Source organism: Pieris brassicae, chromosome 14, assembly GCF_905147105.1.
Source record: "Pieris brassicae chromosome 14, ilPieBrab1.1, whole genome shotgun sequence".
NCBI classification, from domain to species: domain Eukaryota; kingdom Metazoa; phylum Arthropoda; class Insecta; order Lepidoptera; family Pieridae; genus Pieris; species Pieris brassicae.
This window is the reverse complement of record NC_059678.1, coordinates 5,465,736-5,487,402: the sequence shown is the minus strand read 5'-3', so window position 1 is coordinate 5,487,402 and position 21,667 is coordinate 5,465,736. Positions and strand designations below refer to the sequence as shown.

Below are 21,667 nucleotides of genomic sequence, written 5' to 3'. Positions count from 1 at the left end.
TCATTGGTCAAAGTCAAAAACAATGAGACACTAAGCTGTACAAAAATAAAAGAGGTAACTTATACACAAAAAGTTAAAATGGAAATGGGCTGGTCACATTGGCCGCACTTGTGATGGCAGATTGATCAAAAATACCCTTAATTGGAATGGCCCAGTGGGAAGAATAAATAGAGAATGCCCACCAAAAACTTGGGAAGATGAAATAAAAGGGATGGCGGGGAAACATTGGAAAATTGTCGCAAGGAATAGGGAATGGAAGAAGCTGGAGGAGGCCTTCACTCCATCGGAGGTGGAGTACTAGTGAAAACACAAATGACATGGACTTAGTGATTGTAGTGTACTCGAATAAAAACTATTTTTATTTAGCTCTATCGTCATCGAGAGTATTTATTAATATAAATTACATATAGCCAAATATGGAATACATAATATACAAAATGGTTGAAACATTTACGAAAGAAAAATATCAGTAATTTTTTTTATGTAATAGGAGGCAAATGGGCAATAATGAAACTCAGCTGCGGGTATCAGACCGAATAACTCTTCTGAACACTCCCCATGGTAAATGCGGTAGAAGATGCAGAGGGACCCAACATCTCTACGCAACGCCAAGGGATCAAGCCGCACGGAAAGTGATTGGTCGTCGACGATTCGAATCGCTCTTCGTTGAATACGGTCAAAATACATAATACCTAATTCGGTTGTGCTGTGTGATGGTCTGTGGAGTTAGGGTATGTCCGTTTATTCAGCGCTGTGGATATTCTTAATATTCCTTTCAAGATAAAATCGCCTCCCGTAAGAACGTTGTATAACCCTTATAATTCAAGCGATGAGCGTGTCGCGAGTCACTGGTTTTCTATTCCGCTTATCTCGGGTTAAATGATTTGTTTCGCCGCGTCATTATTCTGAATGGATGTTGGCGTTGTTGCCAGTTAATGTGCTAATTAATGGCTATTTAAATGGGTTATATGGCAACTATGGCAATCGTTTCAATCTTTTAAAAGATTGGACTATGTTAATTTAATAAATAAATTCTATTTACTTTCCACTTAAAATAAATATTTTAAAGAGATTATAAAATATACATTTTGTACACCACCTCCGACGGAGTGAACGCTGCTCTACATTCTTTCACTTATGTTTCATCCTCTTCAGAATTTTCCGATCCTTCCCCAAATTAAGTTTGGTAGCGGCTTCTGTATGGATATGGTCACATATATGTTAAATAAAACACTTTGTTTGAAGCTGGATAACAATTAGCTTTAATTGTTTACAATAAATGCTTATAACTAAGATAACATTAGGGGTTGTGGGGTTACGAGATCAAAAAATAACTCAACTTGACTTATGAAGAGTTCGTAAATCTAAGTGACAGTTATGTTATTGGACATTATCGAAAACGAGAATGTTATATTACAATTCATAAGTGTGGAAAAACTAAAGGCCTCAAATTGGCTTCAATCGTGCGAAAACTGTTTACGTTTGTTTACGCTTCCAATTATTACCTAAAATATTTATGGCCATTATAATGTTCGAGGAATTAAGATCTTTATTGTAGTCAGAACACAATTAATAATGTCCTAAAGAACATTCACCCACACCGAGTAGTGGCCGATTGGAATAGGCTTTCGGATAGTGTAATTAGTGGTTTCAAATCAACATTATCACCAATTCTCTAAATCCACAAATTCTAGCAATAGCTTATTAAGCTGCTTGTGTTGAAATTTGTGAAAAGAAAATCTGACAGCTGTCATAAATGCTAAATAATAAACGGCTCAAATCTAAGAGTCTTTTCACCAAGTGTGTGTTGATTGTTTCCATTTTGTTTACAGTTTTATATATATATATTATATATGTAACTTAACTAATGTTAGGTTACAAAACTCCCGCTATATCTTTTATTCCACTTTCCTAGGTTTTGGTGCGCCTGCTCTCTTTTTTCTTTCCACTAAGCTATTCCAAGCCAGGGTCTTTTTAACCCATCCGTTATCACATCATAAACGGATTATATAATAAAAACTAATTGGAGAAAAAAACCAATGGCGCTACAACCTTCTAGCAGGGCCTCAAGCAGGATGTTTTCTTTTATCGTTGGGGAGCCTCACAGAGAATTTCGGGATTTACTACAGCGTGGCAGATACAGAGCGATTCCTAGTACTCAGTGAAGTACCTCCACCAAATATGAGCACCATATATATGGCCGCCCGTCAAGTATAAAGCATCAGATTAATAAAAAAAACATCAGAAATGCTCGAGCGCGTCAGATTAAGGTAGGGTGAGTTAATTAAATGCTAATAAGTGTTTCACGAATCTGACAATTTGCATGTGACGTAAAGAAAGGGGAGGGCTGCAAAGTTGTAAAAAAAAATCCTCATCTTGACATTCTCAAGCGTAGCTGATTTTTATATTTATTTTAAAGGAAATATTCAAGGTGACGAAAAATATTTCCTCAAACCGAAGTAAGAAAAATTCGTCGATACAGTTTAATACGTGCGGCTGCATGATATCTATATTCGTTTAAAAATATTAACTATAGTATTGTCTTTGGTTAACATAACTTTTACATATTGAAAGAAAACAATTTTTTACCGGATTAAAGCTATTTGTATTATTATAAACTTAAAATTTAAGATTATGTAAATAATTATAAGTTTATAATAATACAAATAGCTTTTTTAATCCGGTTAAAAAATTGTTTTCTTTCAATATTAACTATGTAATATATATATTAACATAAAGTGTGTATTTTGGGGTGAAACTACTTTGTAAGTCAATTAAATTTCCATTAGAAAAATGTATAAATATTTTAGAATATCGTCGAGGTAAGCCGTTGCTATCAATATCTGACGTGCATATATACCATGGACATTGGTACAGTTCTTTATTATATCTGTGAAAGTCTATAGCACTCCCACCGATGAAAAGGTATACAAAGGTATAAAATTATACAATATTTTTTCTTATTTAGGATGAGATTCACACCCTGAAGCTATCATATTAAAAAAAGATTTGCTTACTAATGCCATCTTTTTGTACATTGTACTGAGTAGCTTTTGATTTAGCGCCATCTTGCATTCAAAAACATTTTTAACCACAAATTAATCAGTTTATTATATTAAAACAGCTCATAGAGATATATTTTATTTAAAAATTAGTACGTTATAATTGAATTTAAATAATTATTTAAGTTTAATTATTTTTCTTGTGTCAAAAATATAACGTCACAAATGACAACTTCAACTGGGCAGTTGACTAGACATAACCTATTTGTAAACAGCCGGGCAAAATAAAATGTTAAATGTTTAGTTATGTTTACAATTTAAGTAAGACTTTATAGAGCATAGCACTTAATAAGAATAAAAACATGAGATATCTATCACAAATATTCCAACCAGTGATTACTATACCAAAAGGCGCAAAAATAAAAAATACTGAAATCACTTGTAAAAGCCAAAAAGTAATTTGTTTACAAATCTATTTTACATTAAAATGCCCTTTCATGACTCAAGCATGGTCGTCGTAAATATATCATTAATTCTAATAAATATATTTATTGTTAAAAAGACATACAGCTTTGTTTGTGTCTTTTCTTAGTTTTATATGGCTGCACTAAGAACTGAAATTATATTAGTCCCCTAAACATTACATTTAATATCTTTATTAATAAGAATCTTTAGTATATGTACTAAAAATCGTTGTTTTAACTTTCTACATGACAACAGAAAGCATTGACTTTAAAAAGTATTAACATTTCAGCTTCTTCTAGAATGCGGTCTTATCCGTCCAACTACCTCTGGCTTCTTCACAATTTTGCCCCTAGCCAGACGAGCTTTAGATAAGCTTGAACTATTAGTAAATTCCTGCCTAGAAAGAGTACAGGCACAAAGAATATCATTACCATGCCTAACCTCCGCAAATCTGTGGGAGAAGACAGGAAGACTGGACAGTGTTGGATCAGAACTATTTACAATCGAAGATAGGCATGATAAAAAGTATTTGCTGGCACCTGTAAGTAAATTTTAAGTGAATGTTTTTGCTGAAACACATTACACTTATTTAAACCTATACAACATGGATAAATGACAATTGAATCAATTAAAATACAAAGAAACATTCTATAACCACAAAGTTACCATAATTTACCAATCAACATAATTAAAACCTAAAGAAGAAGGAAAGGACAAACCTGTCATCAAACTTTTTCAGACTCATGAAGAAGCTGTTGCAGATCTAATGGCAGATGTTGGACCTCTGTCATATAAACAGTTACCACTTCTATTGTATCAGGTATGGTATTGGATATATAATAATTTATACATTTAACAAATTCAATATATAGGTAATGATGTATTTTAAAAGGAAGCTGTTTCTTAAATATAGAAAACTAACTACAGACTTAGACCAGCTTCTTGTAAACTCACTTACTGCATAAAAAGGTACCATATCTACGGTATTTAAAAATTTAAATCAGCACAAATGATACATTAGGCAAAGAACCACAATATACAATTTTTAATGTCACAAACTTAAAATCTTGATATACAAAGAGAGAATAAATTTTAAACAAAACAATTACAAATACTAGATCTAAATAAAAACCGATTTTAAAGTGCGAGGGCACACACTATGGTTATCCAGACCTTGCGTGTTTATCAGATTGCTCAATATGGATATCGGTGAGCTATGACCAGATCAAGTTCTTTGGAATGGAGGTGTAAGTGGAATGATGGGCTGTCTGGTGTATATAAAAGGAGGATTTAAATTTTAATAAAAGGTTGGCGTAATCAACCTGACTGTTCAATAGCTTAAATGCAAACAATACATCAATTAATTTTCTGCAATGGTTGTTTAATGTGTTTGCGAAGAAAATCCATTTATAAAGTGAGCCTAAATCATCATAGGTATGAGCAGAGACGAAATGAAAATGCAATAATAGAAAAATATATTAAAGTATAGGAGGAAACTGCAACTAAAAAACAGAAACAAAACAAAGCACACCAGAACACAAACAAAATACAATAACATCTACCACGAAAAACATGTTAAGTGATACATGTATCTTATATTCCATAATAAACCAAATACTCCCCAATCCGGCTGGTCCCTATGTGGAAAGCGACATATGAAAAACGACGAATAGGAAAATAATAAAAATAAATTATATACACAAGTTTTTTTCACACACACAAACATTCAGTCATCGTGACCACACACGCTGTAAAGCACGCGAAACGTCGGAAAAATTTAAAATAATTATAAGTTTATAATACATAGCTTCAATCCGGTTAAAAAGTGTTTTGTTTCAATTGTAAAAGCTATGTTAACAAAAGACAATACTACACACAAACTTTTAAAATGTAAAATACTGCAAAAATAATTATGGTTGGCGGACTCAGACTCTCACTATCTCCGTTGTGCGTAAAGTCCTGGCTATCTAAGCCAGCTCAGCTGCTTCCAGAAACACAGAAGTCTCATTTACTTCTCAGGCTTCACGGAGCGCGCTCACTGGTCCGAGAGTTTCTGTATATTGTTTAGCCACAGCCTCGCATTCCAGGACTGAAATCTGCGCTGAAAGTGCACACGAGGCTGTCTAGAACAACATGATATCATTGTTCTGTTTAGGCTTAGAAGTCGCTTCGTCAAGGTTTATTTCTAGTAGTACTATTTTGGATTGTCTGCAGTCTCCTGCTTCTTGACCATCGTTGATGTTGGAGTTCTGCAGTTCTTTGCCAGAAACCAGGTTCTCGCAAGCAGCATTATTGCCGAAAGATTCACTGTCTCCCTTCATCCTCTTTATGGTAGTGCCTTGTGACACTCCAGTATCAGTTTCCTTCCAGGAAGCACCGTCGGATACGAACTTAACAGAGAAGTTATGTTGTTTCGGTTAGAGCGACACATTGTTTATCAGGACAACATGAAAAGAAAATGACTCAAGGAAACTTTTGTAACATATTTTCAGATAACAAACAAATATAGAGACGAGATTCGACCAAAACATGGTTTACTGAGAGGAAGAGAGTTTAGTATGATGGATTTGTATGGATTTCATAGTAATATACAATGTGCGCATAATACATATAGTCAAGTTACTGAGGTATACAGACGGCTGTTTGATGTATTGGGTCTACCCGTTCATAGATGTAAGTTTAAATGTTGTAGTAAACTTATTGATACAGGTATACGACCTTGTGTGACACCATTGGTTTTGCGTTGTTATGTGGTTAATCACTAATTTTGTGATGCAAGTGTTTAACTATTTATATTTGAAATTTAAAATCATTTCATATAACAATGTACACTTATAAACGTCAATAAAGAAATGCATAATAAATGCTTCTAATTCTACCATCCCAGTTCTCAAATCAAGGGCGTAGAACGGAAGAGAAGATGAATAAACTCTCCGCCACTCTTTAATCGCCAAGTTTTTGAAGTTAAACTTCTTTATCGGCATTGGATAAAAATTAACTGTCATATTTTTCCGTTACGCGCCATCTTTTTTTGTACCTATCACGGTTGATTCGAAGCCATTAATAACAAAAATATATAATAACGATAGCAATGATAGTAATAATTCTTTTACAATTCATGAAATTCTGTAAAAATCTTAGTAGTATTACAGTAATATGAAATAATTGTAGTTTATTGCCAGTTCTTCTGTTCCGTTCTACGCCCTTGATTTGAGAGCTGGCAGTAAATGTAAAATTTCTTTATTAACGTTCATAAGTGTACATTGTGTCACCTAAATGAATAAATGGTTTATATTGGTAGAGATTGTAGGTGTCGACGACGACGAATCAATAAAAATCAATTTTGACAGTCTTGCCTATGTTAAGAAATTGAAAGATATTTTTTTTTGCAGTGGCAGCACCGACCGGTGAAATGGGGGGATCGTTATCGCACGAATGGCAACTCCCAGCACAGGCGGGTGAGGACTCGATAAACATATGCCCGTCCTGCTCGCACGTACAGCGGAACGGAGGTTGCGAGAAGTGTGCGAGCGAAACGGATGTAGTGCAGACCGTTGAGGTTAGTTATTTAGTAGTTATGTCGCAAATAGCGTAATTAGTCTTTGAGTTAACAGCCTAGCCTTTTAACTAAACAGCGCTGTTTAACTAGTGGCCTCAAAGATATTCAGCCGTAGCGTTTGTTACAAAATTTAATAAACTGGCTAAGGCTTTGGCCTTTCGTACGATAGAGTGACCATGTGGCAGAAATAAAAGAGATGAAACATTATAAAAAATATTTCTTTAAAAATTAAATTGCTTGAGTTAGCCACGGATAAATTCACATTGTATTTGTCACTACACTCTTCTTGTTTGGAAACTTTGGAAAACACCATCAAATGTCATTTTGACAGTTTGAAGAGTTTCGTTTCGAGTTTGACGAGTGGAAGAAAGTGGAACTTAACTTAAATTAGCAGTCAACAGGCTAGGCAAGTAATGAAACGTCATTTGCCTAGCTGTTTTATCAACTGGCTGAACATATTTCAGGCCGCTAAATAAACGGCTAGGTTAACAGAACTGAACGGCTAATTAAGCTAGCAAGCTGGTTCTTGGAGAGCACATGGCCTGCTCACCACCACCAGCACGACTATAAGTATATAGTATGATGTAAATAAATAAGTTAATTAATCTAATGAGGACGTTTTATATTCTGTATAAGAAAGTACGACCACATGTCGCTGATGAATATCTTTGAGGCCGCTAGTTAAACGGCGCCGTTTAGTTAAAAGGCTAGGCGGTTAATAGAACGGCTAATTAAACTAATTGGTGACACTTACAGCCCTTTTAACACTAAACACTCCAAACTAGCAGACTAACTCATAGGTTACTTATTGACAGTTAAAATTTATATTCACAGGTCGGTCACACATTCATTCTTGGTACGAAATACAGCGAGCCCTTGCAAGCTAAATGTATTCACCCAGACTCGAACCCTTCACCTTTGATTATGTCCTGCTATGGAATTGGTATTACAAGGTATTTTAATTTAATATACATGAAATTAATAGCAATGCACTTTCTGTGTACTGGATAATAATTCTCCAGGTCTATCTAAAGTCTCCTCTTCCACCTTAAAACTGCGACTAAAATAGCAGTAAACTTAGTAATGTTTTTTAGTGTTGGCAAGCTTTTATAAATAAATAAAAACCTTAAGTGTAACTATGAGTATCTCCTATATGATTATATTAGCATAATTTTAAAGTTTAAAATTGTAAATAAACGTTAATTTATCAAAAAATCTATATTTAACAAGTCGACGCCATCTTGTCTAAAGGCGTTTTGGCGGGATTTCCCAATTCTGTATATATATATATATAATTAATTAATAATATTTTAAATCTACAGTTACTAATAAATAATTGAGAAGTTTCTTCGTTTTGTCAAATAACCTAACTACAGAGCGTCGCTGTCATGGGTATTAGTGTTGCCAGTAAATAAAAAATATTATTAATAAAACAATATAGAAAATATTTAGACTAAAATAACTGCGACACAATCTTTTAAGATACCTAGCAATCAAAACCGGTCGATAAATAAATTTTGCCATTTTATTAATAATGCAAGGAATTAACATAAATACATAGTATTGTCTTTTATTAACATAGCTTTTACTCATTTAAGGAAAACATTTTTTTACCGGATTAAATTTTTACCTGTTATTACTTCGCTACTAAGTAAATTACATAAACAAATATATATATATATTGATAAAATAATTATATATCTTAAATTAGATTAGATTCGTTAGATTACTGACTATCTATTGTCTGTTAATAGATGTTTCATTCATTCTGTTTGTTAGTCTGTGGAACGCTAGTTTTGTTTGTTGAAGATTCAATTTTAAAATGACTTTTTTTATTCGACGATTCAAACATTGCTGTTATGTATTTAGTGTAAATTCTTATATAATAAGTATATGTTACAGTAATTTATCTTATTGGACTGATTGTTGCACTGTTTAAATATAAGTACGACACAGTAACCGCTCATTACGACGGTGACTTTGACATTTTGTCAATGTAACTTTTAGTATTGTCTTTTGTTAACATAGCTTTTACACGTTGAAAGAAAACACTTTTTTACCGGACTGAAGCTATATATTATTATAAACTTAAAATTATTTTATATAATTTAATTTTTTTCCGACGTTTCGCGTGCTTCACAGCGTGCATGGTCACGGTGACTGAAGACAAAAGGTGTTGAATGTCAAAAAGCTGTAGAGAAAGTTGTGTTATCTGTGATTATTTCCCCAGAGTTGATATCGACTAGATGAATACATTTTAGTTGGATTTTTAGTAGATATTGGTAGATGGTAATATTATTAATTGTATGCATCAAAATGGCGACGGTAGTACCAATTTCAGCCGCCGGCCAAGAAAAGTTTATGGCACTGTAGCTTTTTTCCTTGACATATACAAGACAGTAACATGAAGCACAGAATAGAATAACTATCGACAGTTGTAATCTGTGCATTCAGGTGTAAAACGCTTCGAATTAACTAAATAATGAAATGAGACGTTGTGTAGAAAAATTTGGCGTTTAGGTGAGTGTTGCCATTTTCCTTGACAGATTACTAGCTGCTAGTTTAGAAGCATTGTCTTCCGAGAGTCAGATCAGATGGCCAAAGTGTATAGCGCCTTTCGCCGCGATCGTTATTGGGCCTAAGGTTAGTTTGTTATTTAGAACTTAAAATGACCGCCATGTTATACTTTACAGATCTTTTATTTTCAAAGCAAGCCCAGATATTTTCGACGTTACAGTTGTGTTTATTGATGATATTTTTCTTTTTATAAAAGTGTTTTGGAGTTCATTTTCAACTGATAAACATTTGTTTGCACCGCTGTTGGCCTAGTGGCTTCAGTGTGCGCTACTCTCATCCCTGAGGTCGTAGAACCTCAGCTGTGCACCAATGGACGCTCTATGCGCTAACTTGCTCGATCAGTGAAGGAAAACATCGTGAGGAATCCAGCTTTAGACACAAAAAGTCTACGAGTGTCAGGCACAGGAAGCTGATCACCTACTTGAATATTAGATTGACATATGAAACAGATTCAGTAATCAAAGATTTATTTATTATAAATAAATGTTGCCATCTTCGATCAATTTGATAAAATTTATACAGGAGGGTTCAAAAGAGTGGTCCAAACACGGCTTAAATCATATAGAGGGTGTAGCAAGAAAATTGGATGGAATTTTAGACGGGGACGTGGTTTTGGATGACAGACACACATTGACCATTGGAAAACGACTCTTATTGGCGGACAGGTATAATATTACTTATGATAAACATTATTCCGTCTATGGGCGGTTGGTATTTCCGAACCAATTCGACTTAGGTTCCTTCAAAGAGCTCCTCCTGCCCGCTTACAAAAAATATGTATATGTATTAATAAAATTGGCAAATTTGTAATAATATTTCTTCCATAGAATGGGCTACCCTCACATAATAGTGTGTGGTCGAAATTCAAGCGAAACACCGCCGAGATACGAACTTTACACCAACGGTCGACGGGAACCAATATTAGGTGACATCAACGAACTTATGGATATAATAAATGGCGTTTCTGACACTCAACGTGACAGATCTCGCTCTTAGCAATGACGTTACGTCAATATGACTTTGACGTATAGGCTGTTTGAATGGAATTCAAAAACCATTTAGTTCAGATACGTTACAAAGATCTAGAGGAGACATATATTCGTGCTAAATGTCACTTCAGTACGTGAAAGTCAAAAGCAAGAACGTCAATGTCACTGTCAAGATCATACTTAGTTTCAACTCTTGACTCTTAGGTTAAGTGATTGCTTTGGTATAGATATATTATAATAAAGATTAAAAATTAATTTGTGTTATTATTGCTATAAAGAAATCAACATTTAAGAAAACACTTTAAACGGATTAAAGCTATGTATAATTATTATAAACTTATAATTATTTACGCTTCTCAGCGTGCGTGGTCACGGTGACTGGTGGTGGTCACGCACGCGAAACGTCGGAAAATTTTAAATTATGTAAATAATTAGAAGTTTATAATAATAATACATAGCTTCAATCCGTTTAAAGTGTTTTATTAATGGTTAAAAGCTATGTCAACAAAAGACAATACTAAATCAACATTTTGGAATTTTGGACGATAATATTTAGTCAATCAAGAAGTCAAGAATCAACAAACTGAATCTGGACGGAGCAACCTCTGGGTGTTGGCCTGTTTTGTGGTCTTTATTCATATATTAAATAGCAAATTCTAATAATTAAAGAGAATTGTATGTAACGCACTAAGTTTACACTTCAAACTCATAACTTTATTCATAAAGGTAACTAAGTACAGTTATAAAAGTCCACAGAAAAGATTTTTTTCGCACGTCAAGGCCGTAGAGCGGGTCAGAAGAACTGGCAAGAGGTCAAAAGTCTACAAGAAGTGCGTGACGTAATACTTGATCGCTCCCTTGCGGAAATAGAACCTGTTTAATACTTCGACTTGAATGAAAAAAATAATAAATAAAACACAAATATAGGCTTTATTTATAAAAATAATATATCCTCATTTAACATGCATTTTCGCTGACAAGGCACAGACTCAACATTCAAGATGGCGGATATTTTAATTTATTACAGTGGTCTGTGGTTAAAAAGTTTTCTTAAATTTCTTTTTCCAGTATTTTTGACCTCTGTGTCAGATCTACTGGCATACGCTTCATCGTTGTCACTAATTTCAAAAATGATATTATCTCGGCTGCCCGATTCGACTTTGTGGCTTTGTCTTGTCAACCGTTTCTTGACATTGTCGTTGGAGCTGTCAAAGTCACTCTTTGAAGTTATTGACATTTGAGCGGAGGTACCGCTGAAATCGCTATCGTCGCTTTGTTTGCCGACCCTACTACGATTTCTAGTTGTCTCTTTTTTTGAAGTTTTTTCGAAATCACTATCAGAGCCTGAAGATCTTTTGTCTCTTTTATTTTTCTTTTCCCGTTCATTTTCAGACTCCGAATCTGAGATTTCTATATACTTTCGTTTAGATCTATCAACTTTGACATGTTTGCCCTTTTCTGTCGTACGCTTATCTCCCTTTTCTCCTTCGCTTCTATCACGGACATTTCTCCCATTTTTACTAATATTTCCAGTTTCTCGCTTTTTTGTGGGTTTAGCGTTTTCCAATTCGGGACCAGATTTATATCTATATTTTCTTAGATACATCTTGTTGTCGGCTCCATTTTCTTTATCATCTGTGTCAGATCTGTCCCTCGTTTTGTTTCTTGAAAATGTATTATCACTTTTACCGGATTTATCATTTTCTTCTAAATTTCCACGTGATCCAAGATTTTTCTTTTCCGTGTGAGATGTTTCTAGACTTCGAAGTCTTCTCGAAGATCTCCTTTCCCGTTCCTTATCTTGCTTTTTTGTTTCTTCAGCGTCCGATTCTTGTTCATTTCTGACCTGTTTAAGACGCCGCTTCTGTTCTGTGACAGATCTTTCCAGACTTTGATGACTTCTTGATTTATTTTTATGTTCTGTGTTCTTCTTATGTATACCAGATTTATCCTCTTCAAGTCTTCTAGAGAATCGAGTTTCATTCTTTTTGTTTTCTGGTTCTGAGTATGAATCATTTTTATTTCTGCGCTGTCTAAGATTCGTATTTACACCAGACTTTTCTTTATCTCTATTTGTTGTAGAAGATCGAGCATTGTCATCTTTCTTAGTGTTTTCTGGTTCTGAGTCTGAATCATTTTTGTTGCTACGCTGTCTAAAACTCTTCTCGTCCACACCAGACATTTCTTCCTTATTTCTTGTAGAAAATCGACCATCGTCATCTCTCTTTTGGTTTTCTGATTCTGAACCTGTATCAGTTTCATTTCTACGCTTTCTAAGATTCTTATCCAAACCGGAATTTTTTTCAACTCCATTTCTTTTAGAAGATCGACTATTGTCATCCTTCTTTTTGTTTTCGAGTTCCGTATCTTCATTTTTGCGTCGCTCTATGCTTCTTTTAGTATGAGATCTCTCCGGGCTTTTAAGTCTTCTTGAAGCTCTATTTTCAAGCGTTTTGGGGCCTTGCCTTTGATTTTTATGTTCTGTATCTGATTTCACTTCGTTTCTGTTTTGTCCAAGTGTATTATCTACTACAGCAGATCTCTCATGGCGAAGTCTCCTTGAAGATCTGTTTTCTTGACGCGTCTCATTGCGACCTTGCTTTTCATTCTTTTGTTCTGTGTCGGAAACATCTTTATTTTTGCGCTTTTCATATTTATTAATAAAATCAGATCTTTCGGCACTTGCCAAATAATTTTCAAACTTTTTATTGTTTTTAATTTCTTTATCTGTATCAGTTTCATTTCTCTTGCGACCTGTACGGTTCTTTTTTTCCACGCCACTCTTTTCTCTTCTACTGACATATCTTAAAGATTTTTCACGTGATTTGCTAACGAATTTTTCTTCCGTCTTTTTGTCTTGCTTCTCATCGATGTTCACTACTCTAAGTGACCCTTCCTCTTCAGAATTAGGTGTCGAGCGATGTTTTTCAGCAAATCTTCGTGTTATTTCTGAATATGTTGGCAATTTGCTTTTCGTCGGTGATACTACATTTGAACGTAAATTTCGAGGCGGCGTAAAGGGTTCGTCTGAAATAAAAAATCATATTAGTACCGGCACAGAATATTGTGATCGACATTACAATACTTATTAAAATAAAACTCTTCTCTTGGATTTAGACAGTACTTCTCTGGAGCTGGTAGTGAATTCTGTCGAATATCATTTTTCGACATGTCAGAATCTACTAACATCTGAGTTTTTATGTAAGTTAAGTGCGGTGTTCTAAATTTAAAGTGGTTAAATTACGTCCCTTTTCATCACAAACAGAAAAAACGCAAAGAGAAGATAAAGGTTTACTAAAAGTAGTAGGCCTAAGAATAATTTTTTTTTTCATTTTGAAATGGGTCAAATTTGTCGCTAATTAGCTGGATAACTTATAGTAGCAACGCTCATGACATGTCAGAATTCTATGCAATGAAAAATCAGAGTCGGAAAAAGAAATATTTAACCATATAATAATAACATAACTCACCATCAGAATGTTTCAGCTTCTGGGGCCGTGCATTCCAAGCACTGCGAACAGGCTCAGTTCTGTATATCGAGTTATTCTTGTTCATTTTATTGGCTTTTAGTTCACCTAAAATTATGATTCGTATACTGTTTAAACTCTATGTAACGCAACTGGAGGGACTGTGTGCTATAGAGAGATTTCGTTAAATGGAGCGAAGAAAAACGTTAATCCATCACTCCTACTTATTACGGTCTCAATCATCTGTATAATGCCGACCGACAGTCGAGGTCATTGCGGGCTAGGATAATTACTCAATTGTCGTTATTGAGAGTGGGTGTTATACTATGTAGAGTGTGTCATATGGAAGACAAGTTGAATCAATCCAGGCGATTGATTTCGACGCTTCAGGGATTCCGTCATTAAATCGAGGTAGGTTACATGGAGTTTACACTGTATATGTACACTAATCTTTCAAGAGTCTAACATTTCGTGATCATGAAAGACAAAACCCAAATTATTTAACACCTGCATTCATAAGGACAGGTTCCTTATGTATGGAAGCCAAATATGGGCTTTAACACACAACATGACGAACGAACTGGCAGCCTGCCAACGCGCAATGGAAAGGAGTATGCTTAACGATAAAAATCAGACGAAATGAAAAATTGGGACATAAGAGACCAGACATTACCTCCAAAAGAATAAGACCTATGGCGATGGGCTGGACACATGATAAAAGGAAAAGACAAATGGAGTAAAATTGTGACACGGTGGTATCGTAGGGAAGGCAAAAAGAGTAGAGGAAGACCACACAAAAGATGGGAAGACGACATCAGACAAGTGGCAGGAGTGGTGTGGAACAGAGTGGCCCAAGAAAGATATGAATGGAAATGGTTGGTGGAGGCCATTGCGGATTGGCAAACAGATCTTCATAAGTCAAATAAGTAAATATTGTAACAGTTTTTTGAAATATCTTTATCGGCGTTGGAAAAACATCACATTTTTCGGTTGCGCGTCACACATTTCCGTTACGCGCATCTTTTTCTTGTCCCTACCACGATTGATTCGAAGCCATTAATAACAAAAATATATAATACAATAACGATAGTAATAATTCTTATAAAATTGATGAAATTCTGTAATAATCTTAGTAGTAATAAGGTAAAATGAAATAATTGTATTATGTGTATGTCTATGATAATAACAGCCTTTTGTTACACTTTATCTAATTTGTTTATGTGTGTATTTAAGTCGATCTGATTAAAAATCTATATTATCATTATTTACACAAATATTATAAAGACGAAACATTTGTTTTTGGATGGCGATTTCAAAAGTTCTTTCACCATTAAAAAACTGTTTGTATTTTTAAAGTCAGTTAAAGAATATGTCTGATGACTGAGTTCCACTTACCAGTAGCAGCCGCAGCCCGGAGATCCGTGACCTGTGAAGGAGTCAAGCTGAGGCTACCGAGGGATGGGAGGAGATGTCGCAGGTATCGGTTCCGAAGGGAATGCCATGAACGATCTGAAGAAGACGAAAATGTTAATCTAATAAAAAGATATTATACTTTATCTACAGATTTCAAAGGAATTTACTGAGCAAAAAACTTCAGTTTGCAAGTGGGGCCGTTCAAGTAAGACGTTATCAGATTTACTGTAATATATACAGGCGCTACAACCTTTTTAGGTCTGGGCCTCGGATTTATGTATCTGTTTCATGATTTGTCAATATTATAGGCAATAGGCAAGTAGGTGATGAGCCTTCTGACACACGCTTTCGACTTTTTGGGTCTCAAGACAAGCTGGTTTCCTCACGATGTCTTCCTTCACCGTTCGAGCTAATGTTGAATGCGCACATAGAAAAAAGGTCTAGCCGGGGATAGATCAGGGATGAGAGTCGCATGCTGAAGCCTCTAGGCCAACACTGAGTAAGGTAATAGTGAGCAAAACTCTCAAAAATAAATGTACATAAACGTATGTTTTTGCTTACATAATTGTCGCCCCCTCTATATTGCTTACGTAATTGACGCCCCCCCCCTATATTGCTTACGTAATTGACGCCCCCCCCCCTATAGTGCTTACATAATTGACGCCCCCCCCCCCCTATAGTGCTTACGTAATTGACGCCCCCCTATATTGCTTACGTAATTGACGCCCCCCCTATAGTGCTTACGTAATTGACGCCCCCCCTATAGTGCTTACGTAATTGACGCCCCCTCTATATTGCTTACGTAATTGACGCCCCCCCTATAGTGCTTACGTAATTGACGCCCCCTCTATAGTGCTTACGTAATTGACGCCCCCTCTATAGTGCTTACGTAATTGACGCCCCCCCTATAGTGCTTACGTAATTGACGCCCCCCCTATAGTGCTTACGTAATTGACGCCCCCTCTATATTGCTTACGTAATTGACGCCCCCCCTATAGTGCTTACGTAATTAATGCCCCCTCTATATTGCTTACGTAATTGACGCCCCCCCTATAGTGCTTACGTAATTGACGCCCCCTCTATAGTGCTTACGTAATTGACGCCCCCCCTATAGTGCTTACGTAATTGACGCCCCCTCTATAGTGCTTACGTAATTGACGCCCCCTCTATATTGCTTACGTAATTGACGCCCCCCCTATAGTGCTTACGTAATTGACGCCCCCCCTATAGTGCTTACGTAATTGACGCCCCCTCTATAGTGCTTACGTAATTGACGCCCCCCCTATAGTACTTACGTAATTGATGCCCCCTCTATATTGCTTACGTAATTGACGCCCCCTCTATAGTGCTTACGTAATTGACGCCCCCCTATAGTGCTTACGTAATTGACGCCCCCTCTATAGTGCTTACGTAATTGACGCCCCCTCTATATTGCTTACGTAATTGACGCCCCCCCTATAGTGCTTACGTAATTGACGCCCCCCCTATAGTGCTTACGTAATTGACGCCCCCTCTATAGTGCTTACGTAATTGACGCCCCCCCTATAGTACTTACGTAATTGACGCCCCCTCTATATTACTTACGTAATTGACGCCCCCCCTATAGTGCTTACGTAATTGACGCCCCCCCTATAGTACTTACGTAATTGATGCCCCCTCTATATTGCTTACGTAATTGACGCCGCCCCCTATAGTGCTTACGTAATTGACGCCCCCCCTATAGTGCTTACGTAATTGACGCCCCCTCTATAGTGCTTACGTAATTGACGCCCCCTCTATAGTGCTTACGTAATTGACGCCCCCCCTATAGTGCTTACGTAATTGACGCCCCCTCTATAGTGCTTACGTAATTGACGCCCCCTCTATATTGCTTACGTAATACTTGAACGGCCCTAGTCTCAAAATTGTCTTAATACATTATACTCACGATGTCCGGTGACTTTTAAGTGTAGAGGTTCCATCTCCTTCCACATTCTGTTACCATTTACAAAGTTCCCTTTTTTGTTTGTAACTATCCAAGCAACCATTGCCTCGTCTTCCAATAATGAGAACTCGTTTGTGGGCCTCATTCTGAAAATAATCAATAAATAGTAACCGAGGAACACATGTATCAAATATAAACAATCTTAAAACAAATTGTGACTTTAACCAGTATAATACTGAAAAAGAACTAATGTAAGCGTTCGACCAACTGGGCTCCAGAAGACAAACCACTCCTTATACGGAAATTGTATTCGTTTTCACAACAATCAATAAAGCTTTTAAATTATCCTAATCCTTGGCACTGATAAACAATTTGTATGACTCAAAACATTTCAATTAAAAAGAGGGGCAGAGAGTTTCTTGCCAGTTCTTGCCCGCGTTATATAAACATAACAATTGTTTAAATTATACTACTCCAATAATATAACAGTTTGTAAGTCTACAAACAGCGATTAAAAAGAATGGCGAAGAGTTTCTTGCCAGTTCTTGCCCGCGTTATATAAACATAACGATTGTTTAAATTATACTACTCCAATAATATAACAGTTTGTAAGTCTACAAACAGCGATTAAAAAGAATGGCGAAGAGTTTCTTGCCAGTTCTTGCCCGCGTTATATAAACATAACGATTGTTTAAATTATACTACTCCAATAATATAACAGTTTGTAAGTCTACAAACAGCGATTAAAAAGAATGGCGAAGAGTTTCTTGCCAGTTCTTGCCCGCGTTATATAAACATAACGATTGTTTAAATTATACTACTCCAATAATATAACAGTTTGTAAGTCTACAAACAGCGATTAAAAATAATGGCGAAGAGTTTCTTGCCAGTTCTTGCCCGCGTTATATAAACATAACGATTGTTTAAATTATACTACTCCAATAATATAACAGTTTGTAAGTCTACAAACAGCGATTAAAAAGAGTGGCGGAGAGTTTCTTGCCAATTCTTGCCCGCTCTACTCTTAACTTGCGAACTGGTAGTAAATGTACATTTAGAATCAATTTAACATCTTTTCATCATAAGTGTACTTGGTTAACTATACGAATAAATTTATTTTGAGTTTGCCTTTTTCCTTCTAGTTTTTTAAGTAACATATGTTAAGTTATACAAGTAATTAACGTTCTAATCACAAAATCATTTACCTTTTATTCTTAACAGAAGACTTTTTAACAAAAAACACTTTATTTATCGGTTTTTCAAACTGGTCTCTCTGAACATCCATGTTCTCCTTCAAACTATCGCTATTGTTATGTCTTGGTCTTTTTGGTTGATTTATTGCTTCGGGGGCTTTTCTCTTTCCTTTATTCTCAACAATTAAATCTTTATTTACTATATCAAACTTCTGATGATCATTGACAACTTTCTTATTTTTTATATCCCTCTCACTATCAGACTTATCCTCATAATTAACAATTTTAATTCTTGGCTCACAATAATTAGTTTTTTTCGAAAGCGTTTTCATTTCATTCCTTATCTCTATAGAGTTCAATTTAATTTTGAATTTGTTTTGTCTGACAAGACTTTGTATAATTGGATGTCTTTGAACTTTAACAATCGGTGTTATTTTATAAAATACACTCCGTTTGTAGTCATCGTTTGAATCATACATAAAGAGATCCACATTGAATATATTATTTGTACTATGTACAATGTAGCTTCGGAATGTCTCCACATCATTTTCTGATATTGTTATTGCTCTTGCAATGTTATCTGAGACAGTAGTTTTAACGCTTTCTAGATCTTTCTCTACAGATTCTCTAATATTTATTTTATTCAGATTTTTATTCATAGACACTATGTTGCACTGAATAGAGGCATGACACAAATTTGCTTGTAGAATTTTGTCATTTGGAGCGCAACTGAAAATGTAAAAAATTCTAAAATAATGTAGTTATTATCTATCTGATTGTCAGGCTAATCAGTTGTTTGATGAGCGTTGTCCATACCTTATAACATTTCAATCCATATTAAAATAACTTTTATTTATTTATTTACACTTCGTTACACTACAGAATAAAAATTGAACATAATGGTTCAAAATTACAACTTGAAACTAATATCCAACTGTCCGTGGTTTATAAAAACATCGGATATTCATGAGCACCTCAAAATCAGGACTGTTAAAGAGGAGATCAAGACCTGGAGTATGAAATAGAAAAAGGTTAGAAATGCATCCTAATAAGCCTGCCACGCAACCAGACCTAATAAATAGGCTTAAAAGGCGACAAATCCTAAGTCTCAAAAGACATGGTTGACAGGTCTCGATGGAGATTTTGCTCTGAAAGCCTAACAGCTCTCAACACATCTGCTCATAGTCCAGCTGACTGATTGCAAGATAAAGACTTATAAAAAAAACTTATTGAGCAGCTATATATAGCAGCTGTGTATGTCCCTTATCACTTTTTTAGAAATGGGAGAAGATAAGTGATATTGGCAAATGCTTTGGATTTAGTTGCCCTACTGTGTCCACAATATGGAAAAACAAAGTGGAAATTTTGGATTCAGTAAGAAACACTAAGGATAAAGAACGAAGGAGATCAATACAGAAGAAAGATAATACAGAAGAGACTGAGCCTCCATCAAGCATTACAGAAGCTCTGGTAGGTGCTAAATTATTGGAATAATACTTTCTATATCACCAAGATGCCTCAATATCACAAAATATGAATAAAATAAGTAAAATAAACTTACACACTAGTCTGAAATAAACTTTTTATGTTTTTTTTTTCACTCCATTCAACAACAACTTTCTTTTAAGCTATAAATTGCATAATCTCTTCAGCGTTGTTATATAGAGTTTACACTGTATAATATTATATATATATATATATATGTGTGTGTGTGTGTGTTAATAATTAAGTCAAAAGAAAGTCAGTATTTAAAGAAATGAAGCCGGTATATGACTCAATAGCATTAGAAGCCGACTTAAAGTTGGTTAATAGTTTTAATAATTGTTTTAAGAGTAAATGTCATCTTGGATAAGCACTTTCTCCATTTCCCTCCAATTACATTAGAATAAACATATTAAATTTTGGTTGACTAATTTATATTTTTTGTATAAATGCAAATAAAAGGTGGAATGAAAGTATTGAACTGATAGTAATGCTTATAACTTACACATGTTTAGGTTGATAGTAACATTTGCATTTAATTTGCTTTGGCGACTTTTTAGATGTTTTCTTCTTCTTTCTGAAAAAAAAAATTAAACCCCCTTACAACACTTTATATATTACTAAAATAAGTAATAATAATAAACAATTAGATGCCGTTCAAAAGCGTCTTAGGTATGCTGAGATGCGAGGAGCCATCTAGACATTATGAACTTACTTTATTAATTGTGTTAGTTGAAAACCATCTTTCACCGTGCTTATGTGGTCACTTGCAAGGTCTTTCAATCCTCTTAAAACAGCTTTTGATTTAAGGACTACTAAGTTGCCGCGTTTTGTACATACAAAATTGGAGCCTGCCCATCCTGCGACCCGACCTGTATCTATATCAATCTCCCGCCATCGTCCTCCGCCGTATATTGAATACTTTGACAGCATTGCACTAATATATAATATTAAAATTTTACATGATATAAAACCAGCAGAAATCTTTTCTCACTATTTAAGTTTGAAGTTCTTAATTTCCACTAGATGCAATTCGAACTTCGAAAGGAAACGATGCCTCCAAATTTAAGAGCAATAGCGTCGGGGACCGGTTGTCAGCTCCCTCTGCGATCGCGCCACTTTTGACAGCGGACATAAGCTCTTAATATTTTGTAGTCTATGATTAGTCTCATATTCTAAACATTATATTATATTGCCATAATATTAAAAAAATAGAGCGGTGCCTCAGCTAATCAGACCAAAAATATTAATTTTTATTATTGTTTTTAGTCGAAAGTGAAAACAATAGATTCGTTACAAAAAAAAATAGATGCCTAGAGCTGCCATACTGTTTTGATGCTACTGCCACTTTATCAGTATTTTTTACAAACTTAAAATAACAAATTTGATACCACTAGTTAAATTTTTATTAAATGGTTTGTGAAAAAGTGTGTTTATTTCTTTCAAGACCGTCTGACTCTGAATAATTAGGTCAATATTAGCTACTGCCAAGATGAAGTTAACGATAAAAAACACTTATTATGGTAGTTGACAGCATTGCTCAATTTTGATATAAACTTAAAAAATAACATAATTTATTTCCATAGCATAAGGCAC

The 21,667-nt window shown here is 35.0% G+C and overlaps 2 protein-coding genes across 2 annotated transcripts; one reads left to right on the top strand and one right to left on the bottom strand.

The window, feature by feature from the left end:
* Positions 1-3,258: 3,258 nt before the first annotated feature.
* Positions 3,259-10,836, top strand: LOC123718149 (probable proline--tRNA ligase, mitochondrial). The gene is made up of 9 exons (XM_045674564.1): positions 3,259-3,457; positions 3,757-4,008; positions 4,207-4,287; positions 5,960-6,140; positions 6,860-7,026; positions 7,861-7,979; positions 9,573-9,669; positions 10,126-10,268; positions 10,431-10,836. The coding sequence occupies exons 1-9, from the start codon at positions 3,365-3,367 to the stop codon at positions 10,597-10,599; spliced, it is 1,302 nt and encodes a 433-aa protein (XP_045530520.1). The 5' UTR covers positions 3,259-3,364; the 3' UTR covers positions 10,600-10,836.
* Positions 10,837-11,503: 667 nt separating this feature from the next.
* Positions 11,504-21,196, bottom strand: LOC123718097 (micronuclear linker histone polyprotein-like). The gene is made up of 7 exons (XM_045674479.1): positions 20,787-21,196; positions 20,577-20,648; positions 18,602-19,318; positions 17,400-17,542; positions 15,455-15,568; positions 14,063-14,167; positions 11,504-13,619 (listed from the first exon to the last, which is right to left on the bottom strand). The coding sequence occupies exons 1-7, from the start codon at positions 21,002-21,004 to the stop codon at positions 11,614-11,616; spliced, it is 3,375 nt and encodes a 1,124-aa protein (XP_045530435.1). The 5' UTR covers positions 21,005-21,196; the 3' UTR covers positions 11,504-11,613.
* Positions 21,197-21,667: the final 471 nt, after the last annotated feature.